This window comes from Sarcophilus harrisii, chromosome 2 (assembly GCF_902635505.1).
Source record: "Sarcophilus harrisii chromosome 2, mSarHar1.11, whole genome shotgun sequence".
NCBI lineage: Eukaryota > Metazoa > Chordata > Mammalia > Dasyuromorphia > Dasyuridae > Sarcophilus > Sarcophilus harrisii.
In genome coordinates, this window is record NC_045427.1 from 262,456,712 (window position 1) to 262,481,610 (window position 24,899).

The following is a 24,899-nucleotide window of genomic DNA, read 5'->3' on the forward strand; positions in this document are numbered from 1 at the left end:
GGCGCCGCTATTGGCCGAACACGGGGCCTCGGCTCCCTTCACCACTCTCAGCCAATGAGAAGGCGGCATCCCTCAATTTAAACTGCCCGGCACAAGTCAGCCAATAACGTTTCCGGGGGCGGCGCGGGAGTTTTGAACTGTAGCTGTCTGGGCTGTTAGACTTTGGGGATCCTGACAGCGGGAGAGGCGCGTCCCGGCGGGTGAGAGCGGTATGGCCTTCCCTTTGGCTGCGGAGCTGGACTCTCTCAAGTACTGCGAGCTGCAGAGCTTGGCCAAGAGCTTGGGCCTCCGGGCCAACCTGCGGGTACGAGGGGCCGCGGGGCTCAGCAGCGAGGGTCGGTGGGTACGGGGCAGGTAAAGAAGGGTGATACCCGGATGATCTCTAAAACTGGTCCTTCCCGTTTCGGTTAGCTGGGGGCGGGTTGCGAGATGCGTCTTGTGAGTAGTTACAATGCAACAATCAGCAAACGTTTATTAAATGTCACTACCGTGCACGCACCGTGCCAAGCGCCGGAAATCGGGTCAACCTACAAATCAGGTGTAATGTATTGATTAATTGTCCAGACTTTAGGAAGTAGTGGAGAAAAAAATGTTAGATATGCTAATTAAGCTCAAACTGTTCCATGGACGTATTTTTTTTTTTTTTTTTTTTTGAGAGGCGGTTAAACGTTGAGACCCTGAGCTTTGTGCTCGACAGTACGGCCATCTGCCCTCGGAGATTCTGTCCGAGTTGGGAGGTATTCCTGCTTTTGCCTGCTTGTGTATAGGAGCTTCTTTTGCTCTTGGTAGCATTCAGTGGGTACTTTATCAATGCTTATAGACATGCGCATCCGCGTGGTGGAGCTTGGTGGTAGTTACTCTCACATCCCTTCCTTGCTGGGCCAGGGAAGTCCCATCCTGGCACCCTAGATTCCAAGCAGGGAGGGACGTTGCTTGCCTAGTCCTGCCCAGGACCTTTGTTTTATGGAGGGTAAAACAGAGGTCCTCAGATGAAGTGAGTGTGCAAGGCCCGCAGGTGGTAAGATGGCATTTGAATCCCTATTCTTCTATCATACAGTGCTGCCTCACAGCCTTACAGTCTTGGGAGCTCCTGAAGCCCTCTAGCTTTGTCCAGCAAAAGGAGGCTGGGAAAGGGATTGGCTGGGAAAGGAGGCTTTTTGGGTAGAGGCCGAGTTAAGGGGTTACAAGAAGTCGTGGTGTGATTTGTGATGGGATGCTGTTGTGCTGTAAAAAAATGACAAGTGGATGATTTCAGAGAAACCTGGGAAGACTTATATGAGCAGCTTTATTAAAGTGAACATTGTACACAGTAATAATATTGTAAGATGAACAACTATGAATGACTTAGCTATTCAGAGCAACACAAGACAATGCTGAAGGACTTATGATTAAAAATGCTATTCACTTCTAGAGAAAGAACTGATGAAGTCTGAGCGCAGATCAAAACATATTTTTTAACTTTATTTTTATTGGGGCCAGGGAGGGTCCAGGATATGTTTTTTTTTCAATATGGCTAATATGGAAATATGTTTTGCAGGACTTCAGACATATAATGTATATCAAATTGCTTGCCTTCATAAGGAAAGGGAGGGGAGGGAAAATGGCAGAGAATTGGAACAAAAAAATGTTTTTAACATGTAATTGATGGAGAGAAAAAGGAAAAAATAGGTGCAGGGCCATATCTGAGTTCATTTTGTGTGGTTCAGAAATGGTGAGGGGTAACCATTTAATAAAAAAGCTGGAGAGATCTCTAGAAGCAAAGCTAAGTTTATTATATATTCTCAAGAGAAGGGCATCGTACCCATCGAGCAGACAATCGAAGGAAGTCCCATGGGGGCAGGGTCAACACTTTTAATCCCTAAAGCAAATACCCCCTCCCACCACTGACCCCCATCCTTACTGGCAGAGGACTTTACATTCTAAACTCGGGAACTACCCAAGAAATTGAATTTGATCAATAAGTACATCGTTGCCCATATTTGACAGAAAATAGGGAGCCAGTGATGCCATGGGAGGATAGCAGGAAGAGGACTTAAGTATGCCCTTGACTCAATGCTTAAAGTCCTTCAGACCTATTCAAACTCTGAAGTAGATGAAGCCTTACTCGATTTTCACAACTGTCTTGAAAGATCTTACCTCATCTCATTCAATTTCAAACTAAATAGCTGCTACACATACGGTGTGTTTATTTCAGACAACCTTCCATTTGTTCCTTGGTGCAGATCTTAAGTAGAAAATTAATTGCCTAATGTTTTCTTTCAGATGGCATGCTAGTGATCGCTTAATTTCCTCAGCTTCCTATAATAGTATAAACTCATGAATAATTTTTCTCTTCTCATTGGGAGAGAAAACCTCTTATAAGAATTATATACAATTAAGCAAAGAAGATTTCCACATTGGCTGTGTCCAAAAAATTTGATTCATTCTATACCCTAAGTCCATCACCTCTGTCAGGAGGTGACTAATATATTTTGTCATGAATCCTATTCAATCATAATTGGCCCTTGGATTGAACAGAGTTCTTAAGTTTCAAAGTTTTTGTCTTTACAATATTATTGTTATTGTGTAAATTTTTCTCCTCTGCTCATTTCTTAATACAAGTTTTCCAGATTTCTCTAAATGGTCTCCATCATATATATATAGTTACATATCATAATTTGTTCAGCCATTCCAGAATTGATGAACATTACCTTAGTTTTTTGCTCTTTGCCACCACAAAAACAGCAACTTTTTTTTTCCTTTTTCTTTTATTTTTTCTCTCTCAGTGATCTCTTTGGGGTATAGGCCTAGTGGTGGTATCAATAGGCAAATGATATGAATGGTTTTGTAACTTTTAGGCATAGTCCTAAATTGCTTTTCAGAATGGTTCTGCCAATTCACAGTTAAGGGGAATTAACAATACCTATTTACCCATAGCTCCTCCAGCTTTGTCAACTTTGCCAATCTAATGAATGAATCGTTTCTTTCAGAATTTCATCGGCAGAAGTGTGTGTCACTGTTCTTAACTTCCATTCTAGTTAAGGAAATCGAACGTGCTTATTAGTACATTAGTATTTCTATCATAAAGATCCATAGGATGTGGAGCCAGAAGGGACCTTGAGGATCACTTAGTTCAAGAACACTTTCATTTTACAAATGAGAAAACTAGGCTCAGTGAATTAAAAGTATCTTGCCAAAATCACACAGATAGTAAATAGCATAATTTTTGCATCCTGACTGCAAAATAAGTGGGTTTTTTTTTTTACCTATACAGCATTGTTTTTTGATAAGTGAGTCTCTGAATTGGTACTCAAGTCATATAAAGTTTCTTTTCTGATAATTATCTAGGCTTTCTCTCACTTGAAAGTCTGCACTTGATGGTGAGAGTTAGGGTCAAAGAAAGGGGTAACTACGGTGAGGTTTGCAAGAATTAAATATATTTTTTAATAACTTTATTGGCAGTACATATGCATGGGTAATTTTTTACAAAATTATCCCTTGCATTCACTTCTGTTCCAACTTTTCCCTCCCACCCCCTCCCTTAGATAGCAGACAGTCTTATATATGTTAAATATGTTATAGTATATCGTAGATACAATATATGTGGGCAGAACCTAACAGTTCTCTTGTTGCACAGGAAGAATTGGATTCAGAAGGTAAAAATAACCAAGAATTAGATTTCTTCATTTGATTTCGGCTGTAATTATGAATTCTTTAACCCCTTTATAGGGAGACAAACTTTTAAAATCATTGAAAGAACACTTTCAACATGAACTGAAGAAAGAAAATGAAAATCAGGTAAGTAAGCGCAGTTTGTCATTAGCAAAAAACTGACTTCAGTAATTATTCATAATTGAAGTTGACTTACAATCTTCTGATGCATATTATGGAGACCACTGTTAGAAGCAGAATTAGTTTCTATGTATAATTAACTAAAAAAGTGATTTATTTGGATTAATAATGTTGCTTTCTAGCTACTGTCTGAGTGTTGAATATAGTGCCTTAGAGGACAAAGTAGAAAATTTAATGAAACTGCTGACCGCCAGACTTTGTTCCATTGTCCAAAGATCAGAGTTTTCAACAGTCAGGAAATTTAGATGATATCAGATGGATCACTGAATGCTTCAATGAAGTATGAGGAAATATAGTCAAAAGGAAGGGAAACTGAAAGTACTTAAGACATTGTAATAGTGGTTATACATAAATATGATCTAAAAATTAAGTATTATTATTCTCCACAAGCTTTTCTGTTTCCTTTATTGTCTTAAGTAGATCTGTGTCTCTGTCCCTAACCTTTTAAAAGTCTGGTTTCCTGTTGATGAATCCTTCATTAGTTATTCCAAACTAGTAAGCATTTATTTTTATTTGTTTTTTTGTTTTCAAAGCATTTGGGGTTATAGCCTGCTCGGGGTCATATAGCTAGGAAATATTAAGTATCTGAGTCCGAATTTGATTCTTCCTGAGTCTAGGGCAGGTATTCTATCCATTGTATCATATAGCTGCTCCTAGTAACCATTTATTAAGAACCAGTGATGTGAAAGACGTTGTAGAAGGTGCTAGAGAAACAAGCCAAAATTCTCACCCTCAAGGAATTTACCTTCTGTTGGGGTGAGTTGGGGTAGGCTACAACGTATAAATGCTTAAGAATATGCATTATTTGAGTGGAAAGAAAGCATCAGGGAATTAAGAATCGGCTTTCCATAGAAAGCAGTAAATGAACAGAGGAAGCTAGGGGTTCTGAGGAGTAGAAGTGATGAGGTCATCCATTCCAGGAACGGGAAAAGAGCAGTGGAAATTTATAGAGGTGAGAGAGAAGGCCAAGTCCAGGGAATACCAGTTAGGCAACTTTGGTTGAAATATAAAATGTGTAGAGGAGAATAATGTGAATTTAGTTTTAAAAAAAGGTAAGCTGGAACAAGATGGTAAAGGGCTTTAAAGAACAAACCAAGTGTATAGTTTTTTTCTAGAGGCAAAAGTGAGACCACTGAAGATTCGTGAGCAGGGGAATGGCCTGATTAGACTTGGATTAAAAAAAAATTTTTTTAATAATAGCTTTTTGTTTTCAAAATATATGCAAAGATAGTTTTCAATGTTCATCCCTGCAAAACCTTGTGTTCCAAATTTTTCTCTCTCCCTTCTTCCCATCCTCTCCCTTAGACAGAAAATAATCTATATATGTTAAACATGTGCAATTCTTGGGTTTTAAGATTATTGTGACAGCTCTATGGAAAATGAATGGGAAAGATGAAAATTAGGAGACTTGAATGCAGTTGCAAAACTGTTGGCAGTAATTGAGCTGAATACAGCAACAAACACCCAACTAAGAATAATGTGATAAAAATAATAATTCATAAATGTGCTTTACAACTACATTGGATTATTTGCTCTCTAAGGGAGTGGGGGGAGGAAGGGAGAAACATTTGGAACACAAGGTTTTGTTGAAGTGAATGATGAAAATTATCTTTGCATGTATTTTGAAAAATAAAAATTTATAAAAAAAAATTCAATTGCTTGCTGTTATGTATAAGCAATTGATAAAAGTAATGCATTATATTTTCATCTTATTCATTCATTATATCACTTATGCCAGTTAAAATTAGCCCCACTATTATTGAATAAAAACAGTTTGAATAATAGTTAAATGCAATATTTGAAGGGGAAAGTCAGACAAGACCTATGATACCTAACACATACTATCACAAGACTGTCTAGGGCAGAGGTCCTCAAACTATGGCCTGCAGGCCAGGTGCGGCAGCTGAGGACGATTATCCTTCTCACCCAGGGCTATGAATTTTCTTTATTTAAAGACCCACAAAACAAAGTTTTTGTTTTTACTATAGTCCGGCCCTCCAACAGTCTGAGGGACAGTGAACTGGCCCCTATTTAAAAAGTTTGAGGACTCCTGGTCTAAGGCACTAAGTTGTCAGGGTCACCCAGGCAAGGATGTGGCAGAGTCAGAATCAGGATCCCACCTTTCTAGTCATCCCCTGGACTTGATCTAGATGAAATAATGTATTTACATTTCTGTAGCTCTTTATGATTAACATAGCATTTTATCTCACTGGATGATCCCAACCATCCTGTCAAGTGGCAGTTGAAAGTATCATGATCCCAAGTTAACAAAACCCTAGAGCTTGCCCAAGATCACACAGGTAGTAAGGGCTGGAGCAGCAGGGATTTGAACTGAGGACTTCTGCTGCTCTTTCTGCTCTATCTATCTTCTCAGCCTGAGATCATCACTTCTTAATATTCAGATCCAACTGAACCTGAAAAGATACCTATTGCAACCCTTCTCATTTTAGAGATGAGGAAAGAAGCTCTTAGGAAGTAAGGAGCAAAATCATAGCCAAATCCAGGTCCTCTTAATCCAGATCTAGGGTACTTTGGAAAAGTATGTTTGTCATCCATGACACTGAAAAAAGAAAGTATCTGCTTTATTTCAAGGACCTGTTATTTTAACAATATGGAGTACTGCCCCTACTAATGGAAAAACCTTCTATAATTTAGGAAACGGCATTTAAGAATTGCTGTCTGCTGCCATACCCACCTTTTCCCTCCCTGCAAAAATCACTACAGCCAGGCTAGTTCTAAATTTTAATTCTAAAGTCAGATAAGGTAGTTCTCTGACAATAGTTCCTCTCTGGACCCACATGCCTTAATCTTGAAGTCTTTCCAGTCTAAGACTTAAAAGAATTTGAACTGTGCTAGGATAAGCTTCAGAAACCCAAGGTCATCCATGACAAGGCATTAGAGTAGAATAAAAATGCCCTAATTTTCTTCCCTTAGACATAGTCTTCATTTAACAGGTTTTTCAAATATTGCCTTTACACATGGTAAGTATGTTTTGTATTTCATTTAGAATAGAGTCTTTCATATATAGTTTCTCACCAAATATTTTCCTATATGTGATAGATTTGTTCCTCTTTTTTACAGAATGGCAAAAGTAACATCTCTCCTTCCTCTCATGAGGACATAGAAATGCTTAATGACAATGAAGAAAAATCTGATCAGGAAACTGCCATTGTCTCTGTCACTTTACCTCTGGGAAGAGACAAAGCAACTCCAGAAAACAGCGGCTCTGAGGTGAGAGTGTGGTAACCCAGGCTAGATGAACCCTGTGAAAAGGGGCAGTGTGAGGGGCAGCTAGGTGGTGCATGGATAGAGTATCAGCCCTGAAGTCAGGAGAACCTGAGTTCAAATGTGATCTCAGATACTTAAATACTTCCTAGCTGTGTGACCATGGGCAAGTCACTTAACCCCAATTGCCTCAGAAAAGAAAAAGAAAAGGGGGGGGTGTGAGTGATTAAATGTGTTGCTGCATTCTGAGGATATTAATTTAGGACCTAATATTAGTGCAACTATCTAAGGAGAATATAAGACAAACTAGAAATAACTGCTGGGTTCAATGCTGGGAAAAATCTGTGGTGGTGAATTTTCTACTTGTTCCAGGCTTCATCAGGTTACCCTAAGTAAAAGAGATACCTAGGAGGTACAGAGACTTCATTTTAAGCATGGCCCATACAATGCATGTTTTGAGAACAGGTCATTCTACATGGGCTATATTCAGACTTTTATGTCTGAGATATGTTTTAGAAAGGAGACTCTTTTTTCATGATAGTGTAGATATATAATGTGGAGAAATAGAAGTATAAACCTAAAACTTTTTTTTTTTTTTTTTTTTTTTTTTTTACAATTTGATTCTGAAGGATTCTCCATCTGACTTCTTTAATCTTTGTGGGCAGTGAGCCATTGTTCTCTGGAGTCTTCCCCTCATATTCTCGAATAGCTTGATAAAGAATTCCTTCATTTTATCCTTTTTTTTTTTTTTTTTTTTTTTTTTTTTTTTTTTAAAGATATCATCTGTCCTTAACTTAATATACTTTTAATCTAGATGTGTTCAGGCTCTACTTGTCTACATCAGGTCCCCAATCTTACAGGTACTCCAAAGGAATCCTGTATTCAAATTTTCCTTAAAGGTAGACAAAAAAGTATCTCCCAATTGCACATTACTTTATGACACTGTTGACATTTCCGCTAAAGAGTTAGCATTATTCTGTCTTTCTCCCTGCTGTCTTTACAAATAGACTCGAGTGAAAATTCTTTCCTTCCAATCTCTATTTAATTTTTTGTTTCCCTCACTTTGGTAATCCTTTTATGGCTTAATGGAGTCTTTGAATTTGTAGCAGGATCATTCAGAGATGACAGAAAATGATCATACTGGGTCTTCCAGAGAGAAAAAATACCAAAAGGAGAATCTCTTAGCCATTACAGAGGCTACAAAGCCATCCAAAGGAAACCAAAAGAACAAGCGGACATTTTACTCTGAAGAAAATGAAATGGAAGGTATGTAAAGTAGTTAAAGAATAGAAAACCAAAAAAAAAAAAAAAAAAAAAGAGTCCAACAATAGTAACCATCAGTTGGAGCTCCACAAAGTTTAAGTAAAATAGAGTACCTGTTCTGCTTTCTTTTTTCTTTGGAGGCAGGCTTAAAAGTATAAGAACTAGGAAAATAAGCATCTCCCTCCTCCCAGGAATCTGTGTGGCTAAACACATCAGGTTGAGAAATTGCATGAAATGGAAATTTATTTTATGATCTGAGAATAAGCTTCATTAAACCTTTTTAATTAATATTTCTCTCTGAATTAGGTGATACACAAGATGGTTTGTCCAAACCTAAGAAAAGAAAAACAATATTTACAACTCCAAGTAAGTTTTTAAATAATTCAGAGACAGCCCTAAGTCAGATGCAAAGAAAGTGCATAAGGAACTGCTTGAATGCTTCCTGCTTTGATATTTATATATTGCCTAGTATGCTATTATGTACCTAGGCACTAAAATGTTTACAGAAATAATGAATAATTTTAAAAGTCAAATTGTGATGCATAAAAATGCATTCTATCTAAACCAAGATATTTTGGTGAGCAGTGAAAAGGGTAAAGAAGAGATAGTAAAATACAGGAAAATCTACAAAGTAGGATTATTCTTCTATATTATCCTACCTAGAGTTACCAAAAACTTACTATGTTTGGGAAAACTTGCACAAAGCCCATGTTGAAATTTGCACATCTCTGATAATGTTCATCAACAAGCATTATTAAGTGCCTCCTATGTGCCAGGTATTGGGCTAAATGCAGGGGACCGAAATTAAAAATAAGTGAAGCAGTCTCTGCCATTAAAGAGCTTGTATTCTAGTAGGGAAGACATGATCTTATATAGGAATACATGAAATGAATATGAGATAGTTTGGGGAAAGGAGAGAAGGAGATCCCTAGCAGCAGTGAGGGAGAAGTAGAAGATGTCACTTGAGCAGAATCTTGAAAGAAGTCAGAGATTCCAAGAGTTGACAAAAGAAAGGGTTAGTAGAAGGGCAGATTGTAACTGAATAAGTTTGATCTTCATGACTCAATTTTCATATTTTGTTGGGGTAATATTCTAGATTTTAAGAAGATTCACGAAGCTCATTTTAAGGAAATGGAATCTATTGACAAATATATTGATCGAAAAAAGAAACGTATGGAAGTCCTTAACAACTCAGTGAAAGAATTAAAGGTATGAGATCTAAACTGCATCCTTGATTGATTTGGCCTTTTATTTTTAGACAATGAAATAAAGTTATAGGAAAAGCTAATTGTTAATGATTTACTGAAGATAGCTTTCATTTTACACAGCTACTATTAAGTCAAGGAACTGTACCATGTATGTCATTATTAGGCTGACTTTTAAATAATAATTTACATATAAGAATTTCCATCCTCTGAAAGATCATCACCTACTCAGAATCCTATCAGTGGCATAAAAGAACATAGGGTATAGATGTCTTCAGTGATTTGAACCTCAGTAATTTGATATATAAACCCCCCAAACATCTAAGATTTTTATCCCATTTACGAATGAGTGACTGACAAATCTAGCCCCTTGAAAAGTTAGCTTACCTCTAGCTCAAATAAATTCCAACTCCAAAGTAATTCTACCAACACTTGTATTCACCTAACCCACTTGTGAGTGAAGTATCCTGAGGTTGCTAGAGAGCCTTTCATTCCCTTTGTGAACCTTACTATCAAATTGCATTGGCCCCTGCTATCTCTAGGTCACCCCCAAAAAAGACTGGAATGATCTGCTTTCCTAAATTCAGTTTGACCCTTTCTACTTGATGGTTTGCTCCAAAATTCTTGTCATTTACAAACTGCAATTTTTGTCGGGCTCTGACTCTTGCAATTGATAGAAATGTTTAATGTGAGTATTCCTAGGGAAATCTATTACCTTTTTTATTCAAGAAATCAGTGTCTGATTATGACACTCCCCTGTAGCTCCTCATTGACAATAGAATAAAATATAAACTGCTCATTTGACATTTAAAGCCCTTCCCTATCTAGCTCCAAGAGTCCTGCATACATATTACTTCCTCCCTAGGGTTCTAGTTAAACTTGCCTTTAATATTTTTGTAAAAAACATTCCATTTTCCTATATGTCCCCCAAAACTGAAATGTTCTTTTTTCTCACCTCTACCTTACAGAACCTCCTAGTTCCTTTTGAAGCGCAGCTTAAATGTTACCTCTGTCAAGAGACTTTTTCTGATTACTCCCATGTTACTCCACCCCAAATCACTTTTGTATTTATTATTTATACCCTATGTTTATCTATCTGGGAATATATTTCATTCTTCTATCATTATGCTCCATTAGAATGTAAGTTCCTTAAAAACAGATACTATCTCCTTTTTGTATCACGGGGCAGTACTGAACATAGTAGGTACTTTAATAAGTGCTTATTGATTGATTGGAAAGAGCCCATTACTTTTTATTTCTTGTTTGTGGTTCCTTTCTAAATCGGTTCCCTTGTCATGACCCAAGGGATCCATTTCTTCCCTACCCACATTCACCAAAATTCTTTGGTTCTCTTTCTTTCTCTGTCTTATTAAATACACTTCTTCTCATTTTAGTGTCCATTAACAAGTACAAATAATGAAATATACATGTACAAACAAAAGAGAAAAAAAACACAAAAGAACGAAAATTATTACTCCTATGGCATATACTATACTATTATTTACCAACTCTTCTAAATAAAAACACCCACAAATTGATCTCTTTTGAAGGTTCCATGTGTGTACTGTGTAGTGTGAATGTTTGTCTCTAGTTGTTTTAGCTGTCCCAAAGTGCAGGTGTGACTTGACTGAAAACAAAGAGGATGGAAACAGCATGTAGTGTCCCCTCTCTTTAGGGCCAAGCCTTCTTTCATTGCCATCTACCAGGATGTTAAAACATTGTGGCTTTTGAAGTCAGCAATAGAATTCTTTTTTTCTTTCTAATATGTCATTTAGGACAATTATCACCCAACAAACTTCATAATTACTATAACATCATGGATAAATTTTTTTTTTTCTCCCATGATCCTGAGGAACTGGAAACTTAGAATTGTTTGGAGCTTTGTGTTCCAACCATTTGTAGGAAACATCATATATAAACTATAAAATGTATTCTGGAATCAAATATAAATTACCATTATAGTCTTCCCACCTTTTTGTTGTAGACTTTTTAATTTTCAAAATACTTTTATGATATCTTTTGTCTTTATATCACAGTAATTTCAATCCTTGTTCCCCAACTAAATATGCCCTTTGCCCTTGCAAAACAAGTTATGCAAAAAACATATAAAACAGTAACCATGTTTTATAAGATATGATAATGTCCTAGGAGTCCTCAACCCTTCTGCTATGAGATATGTTTTAGTCTATTCCATGGGAGGTTTTTCAGTTTCTGAAAGTTTGACTTCCTTTGATCATCTTTACATCTATATAGTTAGTGTTACTGAATGTGTGCTTTTATCCATATAGAAACTTATAAAATGGCTCTTTACTTTGAAATGAATTCTATTTACTTTCTTTCACCAGCACCTTTTTTTTTTTAAAGTAGACTTTCAAGTAGCCTGTACAATATATAAGTCCCTGGGACAGAATTACATATAAATTAATATAAGTTAAATTATTTGTTATGACCATAGGAGGTTTAGCCATAAATAGTGTTCTTCCTTCAGATGATTTTATCAGAAGAGTTAAGTTATTGTTAATACAAGTAGCTACTTGATACTCTTTTAGAAAGCAGAGCCATTAGAAAGCTTTTCAAATCAAACTTAAAATATAACTGGAATTGACAGAAAAATCATCTTACTAAGAGTAATAAAATGTGGATTTTTGAAAGTGGAAATAAGAATTTCTTAAAATGCATTCTGTAATAGACGCATTTTATAATATAGATGTGTCATAAGGCTAGTTCTACTCTGCCTATGATAAAGGGTAACTTTACTTTAAATTTTGGCATTGTTGTATAACATTAGACTTTCAATGCAATCCTCTATTTTCCCTTTTAAATCTGAATCTGAATTTTGCCACCTTTCCAACAGACTCCCAATTTTATTGGTCTTCTCTGTGTCACCAAATAATCTTAAATTTCTTTTGTGATGTAGTTGAGACTAATAGAATTCAATACTCAAATTTTTCTTTCTCTTTTGACAGATATTAGCTAAAAATGCTAACCTAACTGGATCTCCCTACACTAATTCCAAGGTGAGCGTTTGAACATTTTTCTGAAGAATTTAGGAATTTATATGTAGGAGTTTCATTCTATATTATCAATATATTCTAGTCTTGTCTTTAGCTACTGAGTGCCTAGCACAATATCTGACAAAAAAGCAGGTGCTCGAAAACTTTTTAATCTCAATTTTGTTTGTTTTCTATCATCTTTAGTAGCAGTTCTCAAATAGATTAACAAGCATTTCTCTAAGAGATCTCATAGGTGTTCCTCTTTGGAATATTCTCTTCAAGATTCTTCTATTCCATTTGTATCCTATATATTGATCAGTAATTAAAGAATCTGTGGCTACCATTTGTACTTGTGTTGTGTTCTAAATCACTATAGCAACATGCCTATTGTTGCAGTTCCTGAAATGCTAGAGTCCTTTAATCTTTTGTGGGGACAGAATGATAATGAGATTATTTTCGAAGCTTTCTATTTACACTAAAGAAATAAACTTTGCCAGTAAAACATGATTTTTAGTGGACCTAAGTCATTGGAAACCACTATGTTAAAAATATAATTCTTTTTGTTTCTTCTTTAAGAAAAGTTCATCTAACATGAGAATAATAAGCCCAGTTCCTCGGAGAGGTAGGCCTTCTTCTACCTGCACTCCCATCAATCCACGACGCTCACTTCGTACATCTCTTGGGACGGCAAATCGAAGTATCTTGTGTCAGAAACCGTTCAAGCCTTCCACCCTCTCAACTAACAAAATGAATGTCAGGTAAAATAGAATCCCTGAATTGAACCAGTAGGCAATATTCAGAAGCTCTTTTAATCCTAGCTAAAGATTCAAATAATCAAAAATACAATTATATTACTTACTTAGTGCTGATGTCTTTGGATGCTCTAAACAAAATTTCCAAGATATTTTTCTTTCCATTTAAACTAAAAGCTCCTAATCATCAGACTTGGGTCATTTCCTTTGATCCATGATAGTGAGCATTCTATGAGCTAAAAATGTAGCCATAGCATCACAACCACCCGTTTTACGAAACTACTATATTCTTCACATCCTTTGATTCATCCATCTCCTTGGAAAATTCTGATACTTGAACAATGATATCTGACCAAGAAGTAATATATTTAATTAGTGTTCACTTCCCTTACCATGAGAATTCCTAATATCTATGAGACTTTGAGTAAATTAATTCATTTCTCTCCTCTTCATTTTCATCTTCTATAAAAATGAAATAATCCTAAATCATCTCCTGTTGCGTATTTTTATAAAATCTCCTTGAATAGACTGAATTGGCAGCTAGCTAGATAACCTAAATGGTTCCTTCCCCTTATAGCACATTGTATTAGCATTAGAAAGTCAGGAATTCTGAGTTTAGATTCTCACTCTGCCACTTACCAGCCTTGTATATTTGGGCAAGTCACTCAACTTCCCTGAAATTCAGTTTCGTCATTTGTACAATGGGAATAATAATCTTTGAACTTAATATCTCATAGGACCCTTGAGGAAAAAGTCTTTTGTAAATCTCAAATACCATATAGAATTGGGTCAGAAGGGTCAATTATTCTCCTGCTTGTACTAAACTAGCCTCAGGGATCTGGACTGTCCTAGAAACATCTGGCTTATACAGAGATAAAAATTACTTTTCTTTAAGACCCAATCTGGAGTCAATAATACTTATAAGTAGCATTTATATTGTACTTTAAAATTTGTGAAATGCTTTACAAATATCTTGGAAGGAATGGGGTGCTACTGTTATTCCCATTTAACAGATAAGGAAACTGAGGAAGGTAGAGACTTAAGTGACTTGGCCAAGGTCACACATCTAGTGCCCAAGACCATATTTGAACTCACATCTTTCTGATTCTAGATCCAGCACTTCTATCCATTGTGTTATCTGGCCAAAAAAATGTGAAGGTATTAAGAAGAAAAAATATATATAATATAAGAGGATTGAACTAGATGATCTTCAACTGTCAAATTCTATTTCTTAGTGTATTTGTATCGAATTATATTCTCCAGTACCTTCTACTATTTTGATGTGAACGCTAAACTAACTTATTTCCAGGAATTGCTTAAAAAAAAAAAGTCCATCTTGCTCCTTTATTAACTTTGATCAAGTCAAGACTGTCCTATTTGCATAGAATGATGAGAGGGTGAAATTCTTAATTAGCTCTAATTCAGCTTCCCTTGTCTCAGTAATGCTTCCATCAAAATCATCAGATCATCTTCTCTGAGCCTAAGTTAACATCTTTATTTTTTTTGATTGATAATAACTTTTTATTTTCAAAATTAGATGCAAACATAATTTTTAACATTCATTCTTGTAAAACCTTGTGTTTCAAATTTTTCTCTGTCCCTTCCCCAATCTCTCTCCCCTAGACATTAAGTAATCCAATATAGGTTAAACATGTACAATTCTTTTAAATATATTTCCACAATTATCATGCTGCACAAGAAAAATTAGATCAAAAAGAAAAAAAAAATGAGAAAGAAAAAAAAGCAAGCAAACAACAACAAAAAAGGTGAAAATGTTATGTTATGATCCACACTCAGTCCCCACAGTCCTCTCTGGATGCAGATGGCTCTCTTCATCACAAGTCTATTGGAATTGGCCTGAATCACCTCATTGTTGAAAAGAGCCAACATCATCATAGTTGATCATCATATAATCTTGTTGCTGCTGTATACAATGTTCTATTGGTTCTACTCGCTTTACTTAGTATCAATTCATTTCCAGAATGGTTGGATCATTCCATAACTCTACCAACAATGTATTAGTGTCCCAGTTTTCCCACATCCCCTCCAACATTTATTATCTTTTTTTGTCATATTTAACTGATCTGAGAGGTGTGAAGTGATATCTCAGAGCTGTCTTAATTTGAATTTCTATGATCAATAATAATTTAGAGTATTTTTTCATATGACTAGAAATGGCTTTAATTTCTTCACTCGAAAATTGTTTGTTCATATCCTTTGACTATTTACCAATTGGGGAATGGCATGTATTCTTATAAATTTGTTTCAATTTTCTTTATATTTTAGAAATGAGGCCTTTATCAAACAATGGAAATAAAAATCTTTCCCCAGTTTTCTGTTTCCCTTCTAATCTTCACTGCATTGGTTTTTCAACATTCATTTTTGTAAGATTTTGTCCACATTTTTTTCCCTTCCTTATCTCCCCTTTCCCCAAGACAGCAAGTTATCTGATATAGATTATACCCATACACATATATCCCCCCACACACACATATGTATACACACACACACACATACCACATATACAATCTGATTACTCATAAATAATATTGACTCCTATTGATTTAAGGTTTTGTAGGGTTTTTCCCGCTCCCTCCCAAACTAATGATATATAAATACATTATTAAAGGAGATCTTTTTTTTATTCATCTTAAGCCTTTCTTGAAAACTACAAAAAGGGCTGCTACAAACATTTTTGCACATGTGGGTAAAGTTAGCATCTTTAAAGACAGATCAATAACCTTTAAGACAAAGTTGATGGGAACTGAGCTTTTGCAGACTATTTTTGGACAGTCCCAACATCTCATTTACATCCTTATTAGTCCCTAGATCTTGCTCCCTCCTCTGCCTCCCCGACCTATAAAATATCTGTTTGCGCAAATGCAAATTATTCACTCATTTATGACTCTGTCTTGTATTTGCTTGAGCCCATGTTTGATACACATAGTAAAATAGTAAAATCTCTAAAATCTATTACCTGTGATGGATGTCTGACTTGATTTCTTCAGGTCTACTGAATTGAACTGAATCTCTACTATATTATTACATAATATTCTTTTATAATTATGCTCTCCCAAATATATTTCTCATTACCACTCCTGGTACTTTTATACCACTTCAATTTTTACCAAAATTCAAAAGATTATAATAAAATAAATGTCTGTTTTCAGACTTGTAACAAATTTTCCACCTTCTCCCCAAAGAACAAAAATTAGAGAAGTGAGAGTAGAGTTTGAGTGGATGAGAAAGTTCTTTTGAAATCGTCTAATATAGTCTTCCCTCCCTCACTACTTGGTTAAACTGAGCCTCTCGATAACATTGTATTCCACTGTATCATTCTGTTAAGGTTCTCAGAAACTACTAAAGATAATGAGCATAAACGCTCACTGACCAAGACCCCTGCCAGAAAATCTCCATATATGTCCATGCTTGACACCCAGCCACAATGCGAGGCTGTCCTGGTGAAGAATAAGGAAAAGGAAGCCACTCAAGTTAAGGGTGAACATACTTCAGGTAATGTTTGCTTCATGTTATCTTGTCTTTCTCCTCTAACAAAATATTGCAAATCTTCATCTTTAAGCCAATTGGTTTCCTGGATTTTTTACATATATTTGTGTCCCTAAAGTTTCTCATAGCAGGCATAATCAATAGTTACATTCACAATGCAAATATTTTGTCAAAATTAACCTATTCCCATTAGGGAAAATGCCAGATACTCCCAATCACTGAATCAATCTAGCTTTCTAGATTCTAGAAGTATGGCCAAAATATTGAGCAGAACCCACCTGGGGCTATATTAAACATTCACATTCTTTTTTTCCTCCCAATTACATGTAAGAAAAAAGTTTTAACATTTGTTTTTTTCAAATTTTGAATTCCAAATTCTTTCCTTCCCTTCCCCCCATTAAGAAGTTAAGCTATTTGATAAGAGTTTATATAATACATATTCACATCTTAGAAGAAATACTCTGCTGATCCTAATAGGCAATCTTTGAATGACAAGATGTACTTAGTATCCCATAATGGCAGCTGCTCATAGAATAAGATCTAGGCCTTGAATTGTATTCAGAAGTAGACTGTACAAAGTAGAGTTTAGTTTGAGCTAACTGCATCCAAAATCCCCTTCTGCAAGATAGTAACTATGGTCCTCTTTAATTACAACTTCTGGCTGCAAAGTATATTACAACAGTAGTCTGAAGGCTGCAAAGTCTCCACACAGAAAAAGACAACAGAATAAAGGGTAATTCAGAGGCTTTCTTTACAACTCAGACCTTGAGAGCCTAGATAGTCATGACATGTGGTTCAGTGGCAATATCAAAAGAGTGCAAAGTGTTAAAAGTATAAATTCAGACTTCTGTCTTATAAACATCTCCCCTTTTCCTTATCTTAGACCAGTAGACAAATTATATTTTGTTTTAATGGACCAAAATGCCTTGGTTTGAGGAAGACTCCAGTTTGTAACACACACAAGCAAGTCACTTAACCTTTCATGCCCCAGCATGAGTCTATAAGACCATGGCAGGTGCCTGTCCAGTCAAAAGTGTTTCCTCACAAGTGGTTTCCCATAGCCCTGAAATCACAAGTCTGGCTCAAAAAAGAAACAAGCCAGTTGTGCTCAAGCTTCAAGACCATCAAGGAAGTTGAAAGAATGATTTCTGCTGTTAGCATACTGCATGTCAACTCACAGAGAGCAAACTGAGAAGGCTTAAAGGGAAGCATGGACAGGGCAAAGTGATCTAAGGCCAGATGAGACCAATATAACAAAAATCACCACCTAACTCAATTTACTTTGGTAATTAACTACCAAAGGGTTACTTTATAGAGCTGGGGAAAAAAATAACAAAATTCATCTGGAGGAACTAAAGTCGAAAAACCCTCAAGGGGAATAAAGGGAAAAAGTGGAAGGAAGGTGCTGAACAGCACCAGAGTTCTAATTATACTACAAATAATAATTATGAGAACTATTTGACATGATATATTAAAAAAAAAAAATGAAAACCTGGATAAGTATATGGTACACTAGAGCAAACAAATAGCTACATTACTCAATAAACTCAAAGACCATAACTATTGCAGTAAGGACTCACTTCACAGCAAAAACTTAAGAAAACTAGAAAATAGGTAAAAATTAAGTTTAGACTAATATCTCACACCAAATAACAAAGTAAACTATAAAAGTATACTTGATTTAGATATAAAAAGTTACATCATAAACAGTCGCACAGAAGGAAGTTCATATAAAAACTATGGATAGAGACAAATTTTTGACCAAATAATAATCTTATCAAAGAAGATTACAAAATGTTTTAAGAGATACAACAAAAAAATAAGGCCCACTGGATAATTACTTTCTATCACATAACCTTTCCTTAATTCCACTTTTTATCAAGTTTAGACTACTTAAATGCCTTCTCAAGACAAGATATTATTACTTTGAAACATGTAAGGCTCTGAAGTGATTTATGTACTATTTATACCAATTTTCTATTGTTGTGCTTTTTAGTTGTTACCCCATTCAAGTTTACAGCTGAAGCAGTACAGACTCCAGTCAGTAATAAGAAACCAATATTTGATCTCAAAGCAAGTCTTTCTCGTCCACTTCGCTATGAGCCACACAAAGGTATGTAATGTTTTTGTATAGGGCATCCAAAGAGTACACCCCTCAAGCAGTTCTACCATCCTGAAGATTCAAATTTTTTCTAAAAATGAGAAAGCTATCAGCCAGTTTAGTGTGGTAGTCATTTGATTAATGGTTGACTAACTACAGCTATCCTAAGAAATGTCACCTCATTTTTTTCCTTTTTGATTTTGAAGGAGGAGGGAAACTGTTCCTTTTACTGAAGTCGTGTTCCCTTTAAGAAACTGTATTTCCTTTTGATCTGTGATCTCTTTCGGAGTCTTAGTCCCTCGTGGGGAAGGTATATCCCCCCAGATAAGTTATCTTTTGGGGATGCCAGAGCCTTTGATTCAATTAGAAATCCTCATCAAAAGGCACTCCTTTGAAATGTTAATTCCAATAGAAAATCTGGGCTAGAAACTGATAAGCATCTAAACCTGGAAACCTGAGTCCTTAAGTCTCAAGACTCCTTAAAAAGGGGCAACTGGACTCAACTCCTTGCAGAGGGCCAAGCAATTTGGTAGGATCCTGCCCACTGAGAAGGCATTCTCTTCTCAGCGCAAGAATCCATTTCCCCAATAGGACTCTGCCACTATAGAAGTCAGTCTCTTAGCAAAATGGTTTCTATCCAACAATAAACTCATTTTGCCAATCAATAATTTGGGATAAGTGAATTCTTTCACTTTAAACCTGCAGTTAACCAGAGGGGGATATTAACAACTCTCTTATTGTCACTAACTTCATCACTACTGGCAATCCAGGGCTTATAAACCTCATCAATTTGATTTTTCTTGTGCAGCAATTATGCATAATTATATAAATATGGATACATATATTGGATTTAACATTTTTTGCCATGTTTAACATATATTGGATTATGTGCTATAGGATGGGGGGGAAATTGGAACACAAAGTTTTGCAAGGGTTAATGTTAAAAAATTATCCATGCATATCTTTTGAAAATTCAAAAGCTTTAATAATTAAAAAAAAAAAAAAAAGAAAAGAAATGTCACTACATATTTGTCTAATTTAAATTTAAAACTAGTACCTATTTTTGCCAATTGTTGAAGAATTGCCTGGAAAGAAAATGAACAGGAATAGGACTGATTTACTTTTTTTCCTCTTTAAGCTAATGGTTGCTAAATTGGTAGATCAGAACAAGTATAGTTTACCTCTATTTTATCCAGTGTTTATCAAAGCATTTCATGCCATTCTTGTGGAAAAGCTGTGGACTATAGATAGAATACAATAGAATTGTAAAATGAGTTTGAATGTCTGGGACTCCAGGAAAGTCAAAGAGCAATGGAGATCTCTGCTTGGCCTTAGGCTATTTTAACACTATAAAAAAAACTTACTGCCCATTATATTCATAATCAAAGGAATTACTGGGTCAAAAGGTTAAGAATATTTTTTGTTGTTACTACCACATTGCTTCCCAGTAATTTAATATTTTGAATTCTATCAGTAGTAAATGAACATACTTGTTTTGCCACAACCATGCTAATACTAAGTTTTGTTACATAGTACTATTTCCAAGTGGCTATTAATCAACATATTACATCTTTTGAAATTTCTCTTCCTGTTTTTTGACTATTTTGACTATTTAGTGTTGTCACTGACACATAGTTTAGAAGTCTTAATTTATGATAGTATTTATGAGCAAATATCATTTATATATGACCATAAATATTTTTTCTAATCTGTTTTTAAAATAGCTTTCAAGGTTTCGGGTTTGGGGTTTTTTTTTATTTCATTATTCATGTTGTCCCCTGAATTCTATTTGTTAAATCAAAAAATTGGTCTTCCATGGTTTTGAGATAAATTTTATTCTCTTTTTTCCCATCTTTTCAGAGTTGTGTATGTTTGTACTTCACCTATTTAGAATTTAGACTTGTACATATAGATCCAATTTTCTTTTCTGTCAAACTGACAGAAATGTCATTACTTGTGATTTTAAGTAGTTAAAGGTGATAAGGTTTAAATTTAGGGAACCAAAATGAGATTGGGTTTCTGGTGGTCAGGAAATTAAATGATAAGGTCTAGTGGCAGGTTCGGGGTTCAGGGAATCAAATGGAGAAGTTTGGCTTCCCTGCAACCCCTTGGGATTCGGTGCAAGGGTAGGGAGTTTTAGGGACTCCCATCTGGTGGTGCAGAGGTTCTCTGTAAAAGAATTTACAGACCCGAAAACCTAGATTGCTAAAAGGGTTAAATTATGGGGATTGGAAGTAAGGTTATAAATCCTGACAGAGGCATAAAGTCTGGTTAGGGAAATAGGTGAGGATAAAGAGAGGATGGCACTGGAAAAGAATATTCCAGTGGGCAGAGGCCCTTAGCATCCCAAGCATGGAGCTGGTATGTTTGGAACCTCTGCCAAGAGAGGATTTTAGTTTGGCTCTTTTGGCTGGGACTTCTCAAGATGGCTTGGAGCAGGGGATTGCTCTTGATGGGGCTGAGGACAGCTTGAGTTGAATTGAATGGAAGATCTACATTTCAATAGGGTTGAAATTCTCTAGCTCTAGACTCAATCAGCCCCACCTAGATAAACCACTTTATCTGATTCCCTGTCTCTCACTGAGGCAGGGTTGAAGATTTTCTCCTTTAAGGATTTTTTAGAGTTTCAAGGTCCCCTCTTCAAAGGTACTACTATCAAGTCTATATTTTTAGAGAATATCTGCTAAAATAGAGTAATTTGGATTTTGCTCTTAAGGTTGTAGACTGACTCTAGATACTTAGAGAACCCTAGAGGATTAATATAAAACTAGTTGAAATAATTAACCATCTTAGCAAAGTGCAGGATATAAAATAAACACGACTTATCGGCATTTCTATATATAATCAACAAAACCCAGCAGGAAAAGATAGAAAGAAAAATACCATTTAAATAACTGTAGATAATATCAATGGGAAATCTACCTGCTAGGAAAGAGAAGTACTTGTTAGCATTTTTATGTTGCTATAACTGAGGTGTTAAAATGGCTTCTTTGTACTTTGCAAAAATAATGAGCACTTAAAATGAAATTCTTTATAAAATTTGATTGTGAACATGAAAACCATAAGACCTAAGTTTTTTTCTACCTTTGACTTTCAAAAACCTCCTAAGAAATATATTGAAAATTCAGTGGCACAAATAACAACATGAAGATGACCACATGCAAGAGGCTTTAAATCTCATTTTTCTCTTATGTAGGGAGACTAAAGCCATGGGGGCAATCTAAAGAAAATATTGCTCTGAATGAGACAAATAGAATTGACTTCCACAAGAAAACTTACAAACAGCCATGTCTCCAAATCAGGTCTGTATATAACTATTATGACTGTTTAGTTTTGAACTTTTCTATGAAGACATTTCCAATAGTATTCCTGCTTTAAACATTTTACTCAAGCACTGCTTTTTAACTGCCTAGGGATGACAAAGGGACTCTTAACCATCTGGACCCCTTTGGCCTTCTCTTGCAGCCCATAAGGCTCTTCTCAGAATAGTGTTTTTAAGTGATGGAGATGTTAACTTTCAGTTAGAGGCTAGTAAAAATAAAGATGATGTAATTTTTTTCCCATTAAAGTTCACAGAGCATCTCTTCCCCTATAGGAAATCTGTCCATGGAGCCCAAATTAAGAAAATCTCAATATTTGTATGCTTTCATTAGATGAAATGTTGTCATTTCATATTTGGCTTATTCATCATTTGAGCACAAATACTATTCTAATATAAAAGGGGTGGTATTATTGCTGCAAGATACCTTGTTGCTCCCTAATTTCAAATAAGTGATTGTCTTTATCCCCAGAGAAGAGCAACGGAGGAAACTCGAGCAGAAAAGAAAAGAGAAGAAAGATGGTGTCCTCGGAACACGAAGGGGACTCGTCATGCTTGGAGACTGAGTCCGCCCAGTGCTCTGCAGACAGCCTTGATTACGAGTCCTTATGCTTCTGTAAATATTTCTCTATTTGTTTTGTCCTTGTACACTTCCCCCAGCCTGTCCTCATGCTGTCCTTTCCCTACTCCTCCTAGAGGCTGCTCATCGCCATCATGGAGATACTGATACTATCAGCTCACAAAGGTCTCGATACAAACTCTGGCAGACTGTCTAAAATGGCTTTTCCTTGGCTCCTTTTTGCTTAATAAAGTATAGCCTCTTAATTCTTAAACCCAATTTTTTATCAGTCTCCTCTTCCAGTCCTTGGATCTCCAGCACGCTAGACATAACCTTTTTCATATTTTAAAAATGGGAGAAAAGGAGAGGGTAGAATAGAAGACTCCTCTATAAACCTCTAGAGAGCTTACTAACTAAAAATATTGTTCTCTACCTGAGTAAGCATCAATATAAAAAAGTTAAGCTTCCATATTTTCTTAGATTTTTTCCTTAATTAACTGTTCTCTATAAATATATATTTGTTGTAATTTGTTAGTAGATGCCATAGTTCACATTTATGCCCTAACTGCTTTCAAGATTAAAGCAAAAGGATCATGCTTACAAGAGTCTTCAATTCTCATATTATTTCTTTAAGTTAGTTTTCCAAGATTGTTGTGCTCTAATCTCTTATTCAAAGGATATAAAAGACTGCAGATGCATAGAATTATAGCCATATCTATTGATTTTCAGAATTTAAAAATATTTGGCACAGTCTCTGTCAGATTAAAATACTGTACTTAATCTAATCTGCTCAATGTTTTCTACTGCTTTGTAAAATTTTTATAAATAAAATAAAAACTGAAAATTCAATTTTTCCTCAGCTGTGGTCAGTTTTATGCTTTTGATAATAATAAAACTTGGTATCCCAAAGGGAAAAGAGTAACAAATAAGGGGAGATGATCAGAGAAAGAAAGCTAGTAAGAACCAAGACACCTTAAGGCAAAGTAACTGAAGTACCTTGTTTAGAGGAAAAGGGGTGGGGGATTGGGTAATCCTAACTTGGAAAAAAAAAATCCAATATTAGAGATAGATGGAGGAAAATGTAATAATACAAAAATGAATGACAGACTGAAACAAACCCTACAGTCTGTTGCTAACAAGAAACAACATTTAAAAAAATCAAAGACATAAATGAAATAAAACTGAAGGGATAGGAAAAATTACTCTGCATCAAAATAGTACCAAAATTCATTGGAAAAAACAAAATCAAGGGAAATGATTAAAAGTAGAATGGATGATACATATGCTCTGACCTACTAGGCCATGAGAAGATTTAAAAATATAAATAGAATTTCTCAGGGCAAAAAAATTAGAAATTGAGGGATGCCCATCAATTGGGGAATGATGCAATAAAATGTGGTTGTGATGAAATATTGTTCTGAGAAATAATCAGCAGGATGTTCTCATCTCAAAAAAAAAAAAAAAAACCCTGGAAAGTCTTCCATGAACTTAAGTAAAGTGAAATGTAGTGTATACAAAGTAATAGTGTGTGGTTCAGACAGCATTTAATAAAAAAAAAGCTGGAGAGATATCTAGAAACAAACCAAAGTTTATTATAATACGATCTCACGAGAATTGGGCCTCCCACCCGTGGAGAAGACAATCAAAGGGAGGAAGCACCGGCAGGGTCAACACTTTTTATCCCTAACATAAATACCCCCTCTCACCACTGACCCTCATCCTTATTGGCTGAGGATCTTACATTCTAAACGGGAGAACTACCCAAGAAATTGAACTTGACCAATAAGTACATAGTTGCCCATATTTGATCTAAACAGAAAGACACTGATGTCATAGGAAGATAACTAGGGGACTTGTATGCCCTTAGGAGCACAGCAGGGAGGGGACTTAAGTATGCCCTTGACTTGGTGCTTAAAGTCCTTCAGGCCTACTTAAACTTTGAAATAGATGAAGCCTTACTCGATTTTTACCACTGTCTTGAAAGATCTCACCTCATCTCATTCAAAGCAATGTTCTGAAATAACTGAGTTGTAAATGACTTTGCTATTCTCAACAGTATCCATGTCTACTCTGAAGGGCTTATGATGAAAAATCCTATCCATACCCAGGGAAGCAACTGATTGTGTCTGAATACAGATTGAAGC

General features: G+C 35.6%; 1 protein-coding gene across 3 annotated transcripts; it reads left to right on the top strand.

The window, feature by feature from the left end:
• The first annotated feature begins 101 nt into the window (after window positions 1–101).
• NUSAP1 (nucleolar and spindle associated protein 1) lies at window positions 102–23,599 on the top strand. 3 transcript variants are annotated; one of them, XM_003756024.4, is made up of 12 exons: window positions 102–304; window positions 3,709–3,777; window positions 6,913–7,062; window positions 8,163–8,322; window positions 8,626–8,685; window positions 9,416–9,528; window positions 12,491–12,541; window positions 13,094–13,275; window positions 16,616–16,782; window positions 18,773–18,889; window positions 22,074–22,179; window positions 22,669–23,599. In XM_003756024.4, the coding sequence occupies exons 1-12, from the start codon at window positions 212–214 to the stop codon at window positions 22,760–22,762; spliced, it is 1,362 nt and encodes a 453-aa protein (XP_003756072.1). In that variant the 5' UTR covers window positions 102–211; the 3' UTR covers window positions 22,763–23,599. The 3 variants fall into 3 exon arrangements, with proteins under 3 accessions (XP_003756072.1, XP_012401542.1, XP_023356367.1); XM_012546088.3 differs by having other exon boundaries at window positions 8,166–8,322; XM_023500599.2 differs by lacking the exon at window positions 8,626–8,685.
• Window positions 23,600–24,899: the final 1,300 nt, after the last annotated feature.

What these genes read in the sequence shown, in the direction of transcription:
- NUSAP1 (XM_003756024.4), top strand. Translation starts at nt 212, where the DNA reads ATGGCCTTCCCTTTGGCTGCGGAGCTGGACTCTCTCAAGTACTGCGAG. An exon ending in ACTCAGTGAAAGAATTAAAG is followed by an intron (nt 9,529 to 12,490) that starts GTATGAGATCTA and finishes CTCTTTTGACAG; the next exon opens with ATATTAGCTAAAAATGCTAA. An exon ending in TCGCTATGAGCCACACAAAG is followed by an intron (nt 18,890 to 22,073) that starts GTATGTAATGTT and finishes TCTCTTATGTAG; the next exon opens with GGAGACTAAAGCCATGGGGG.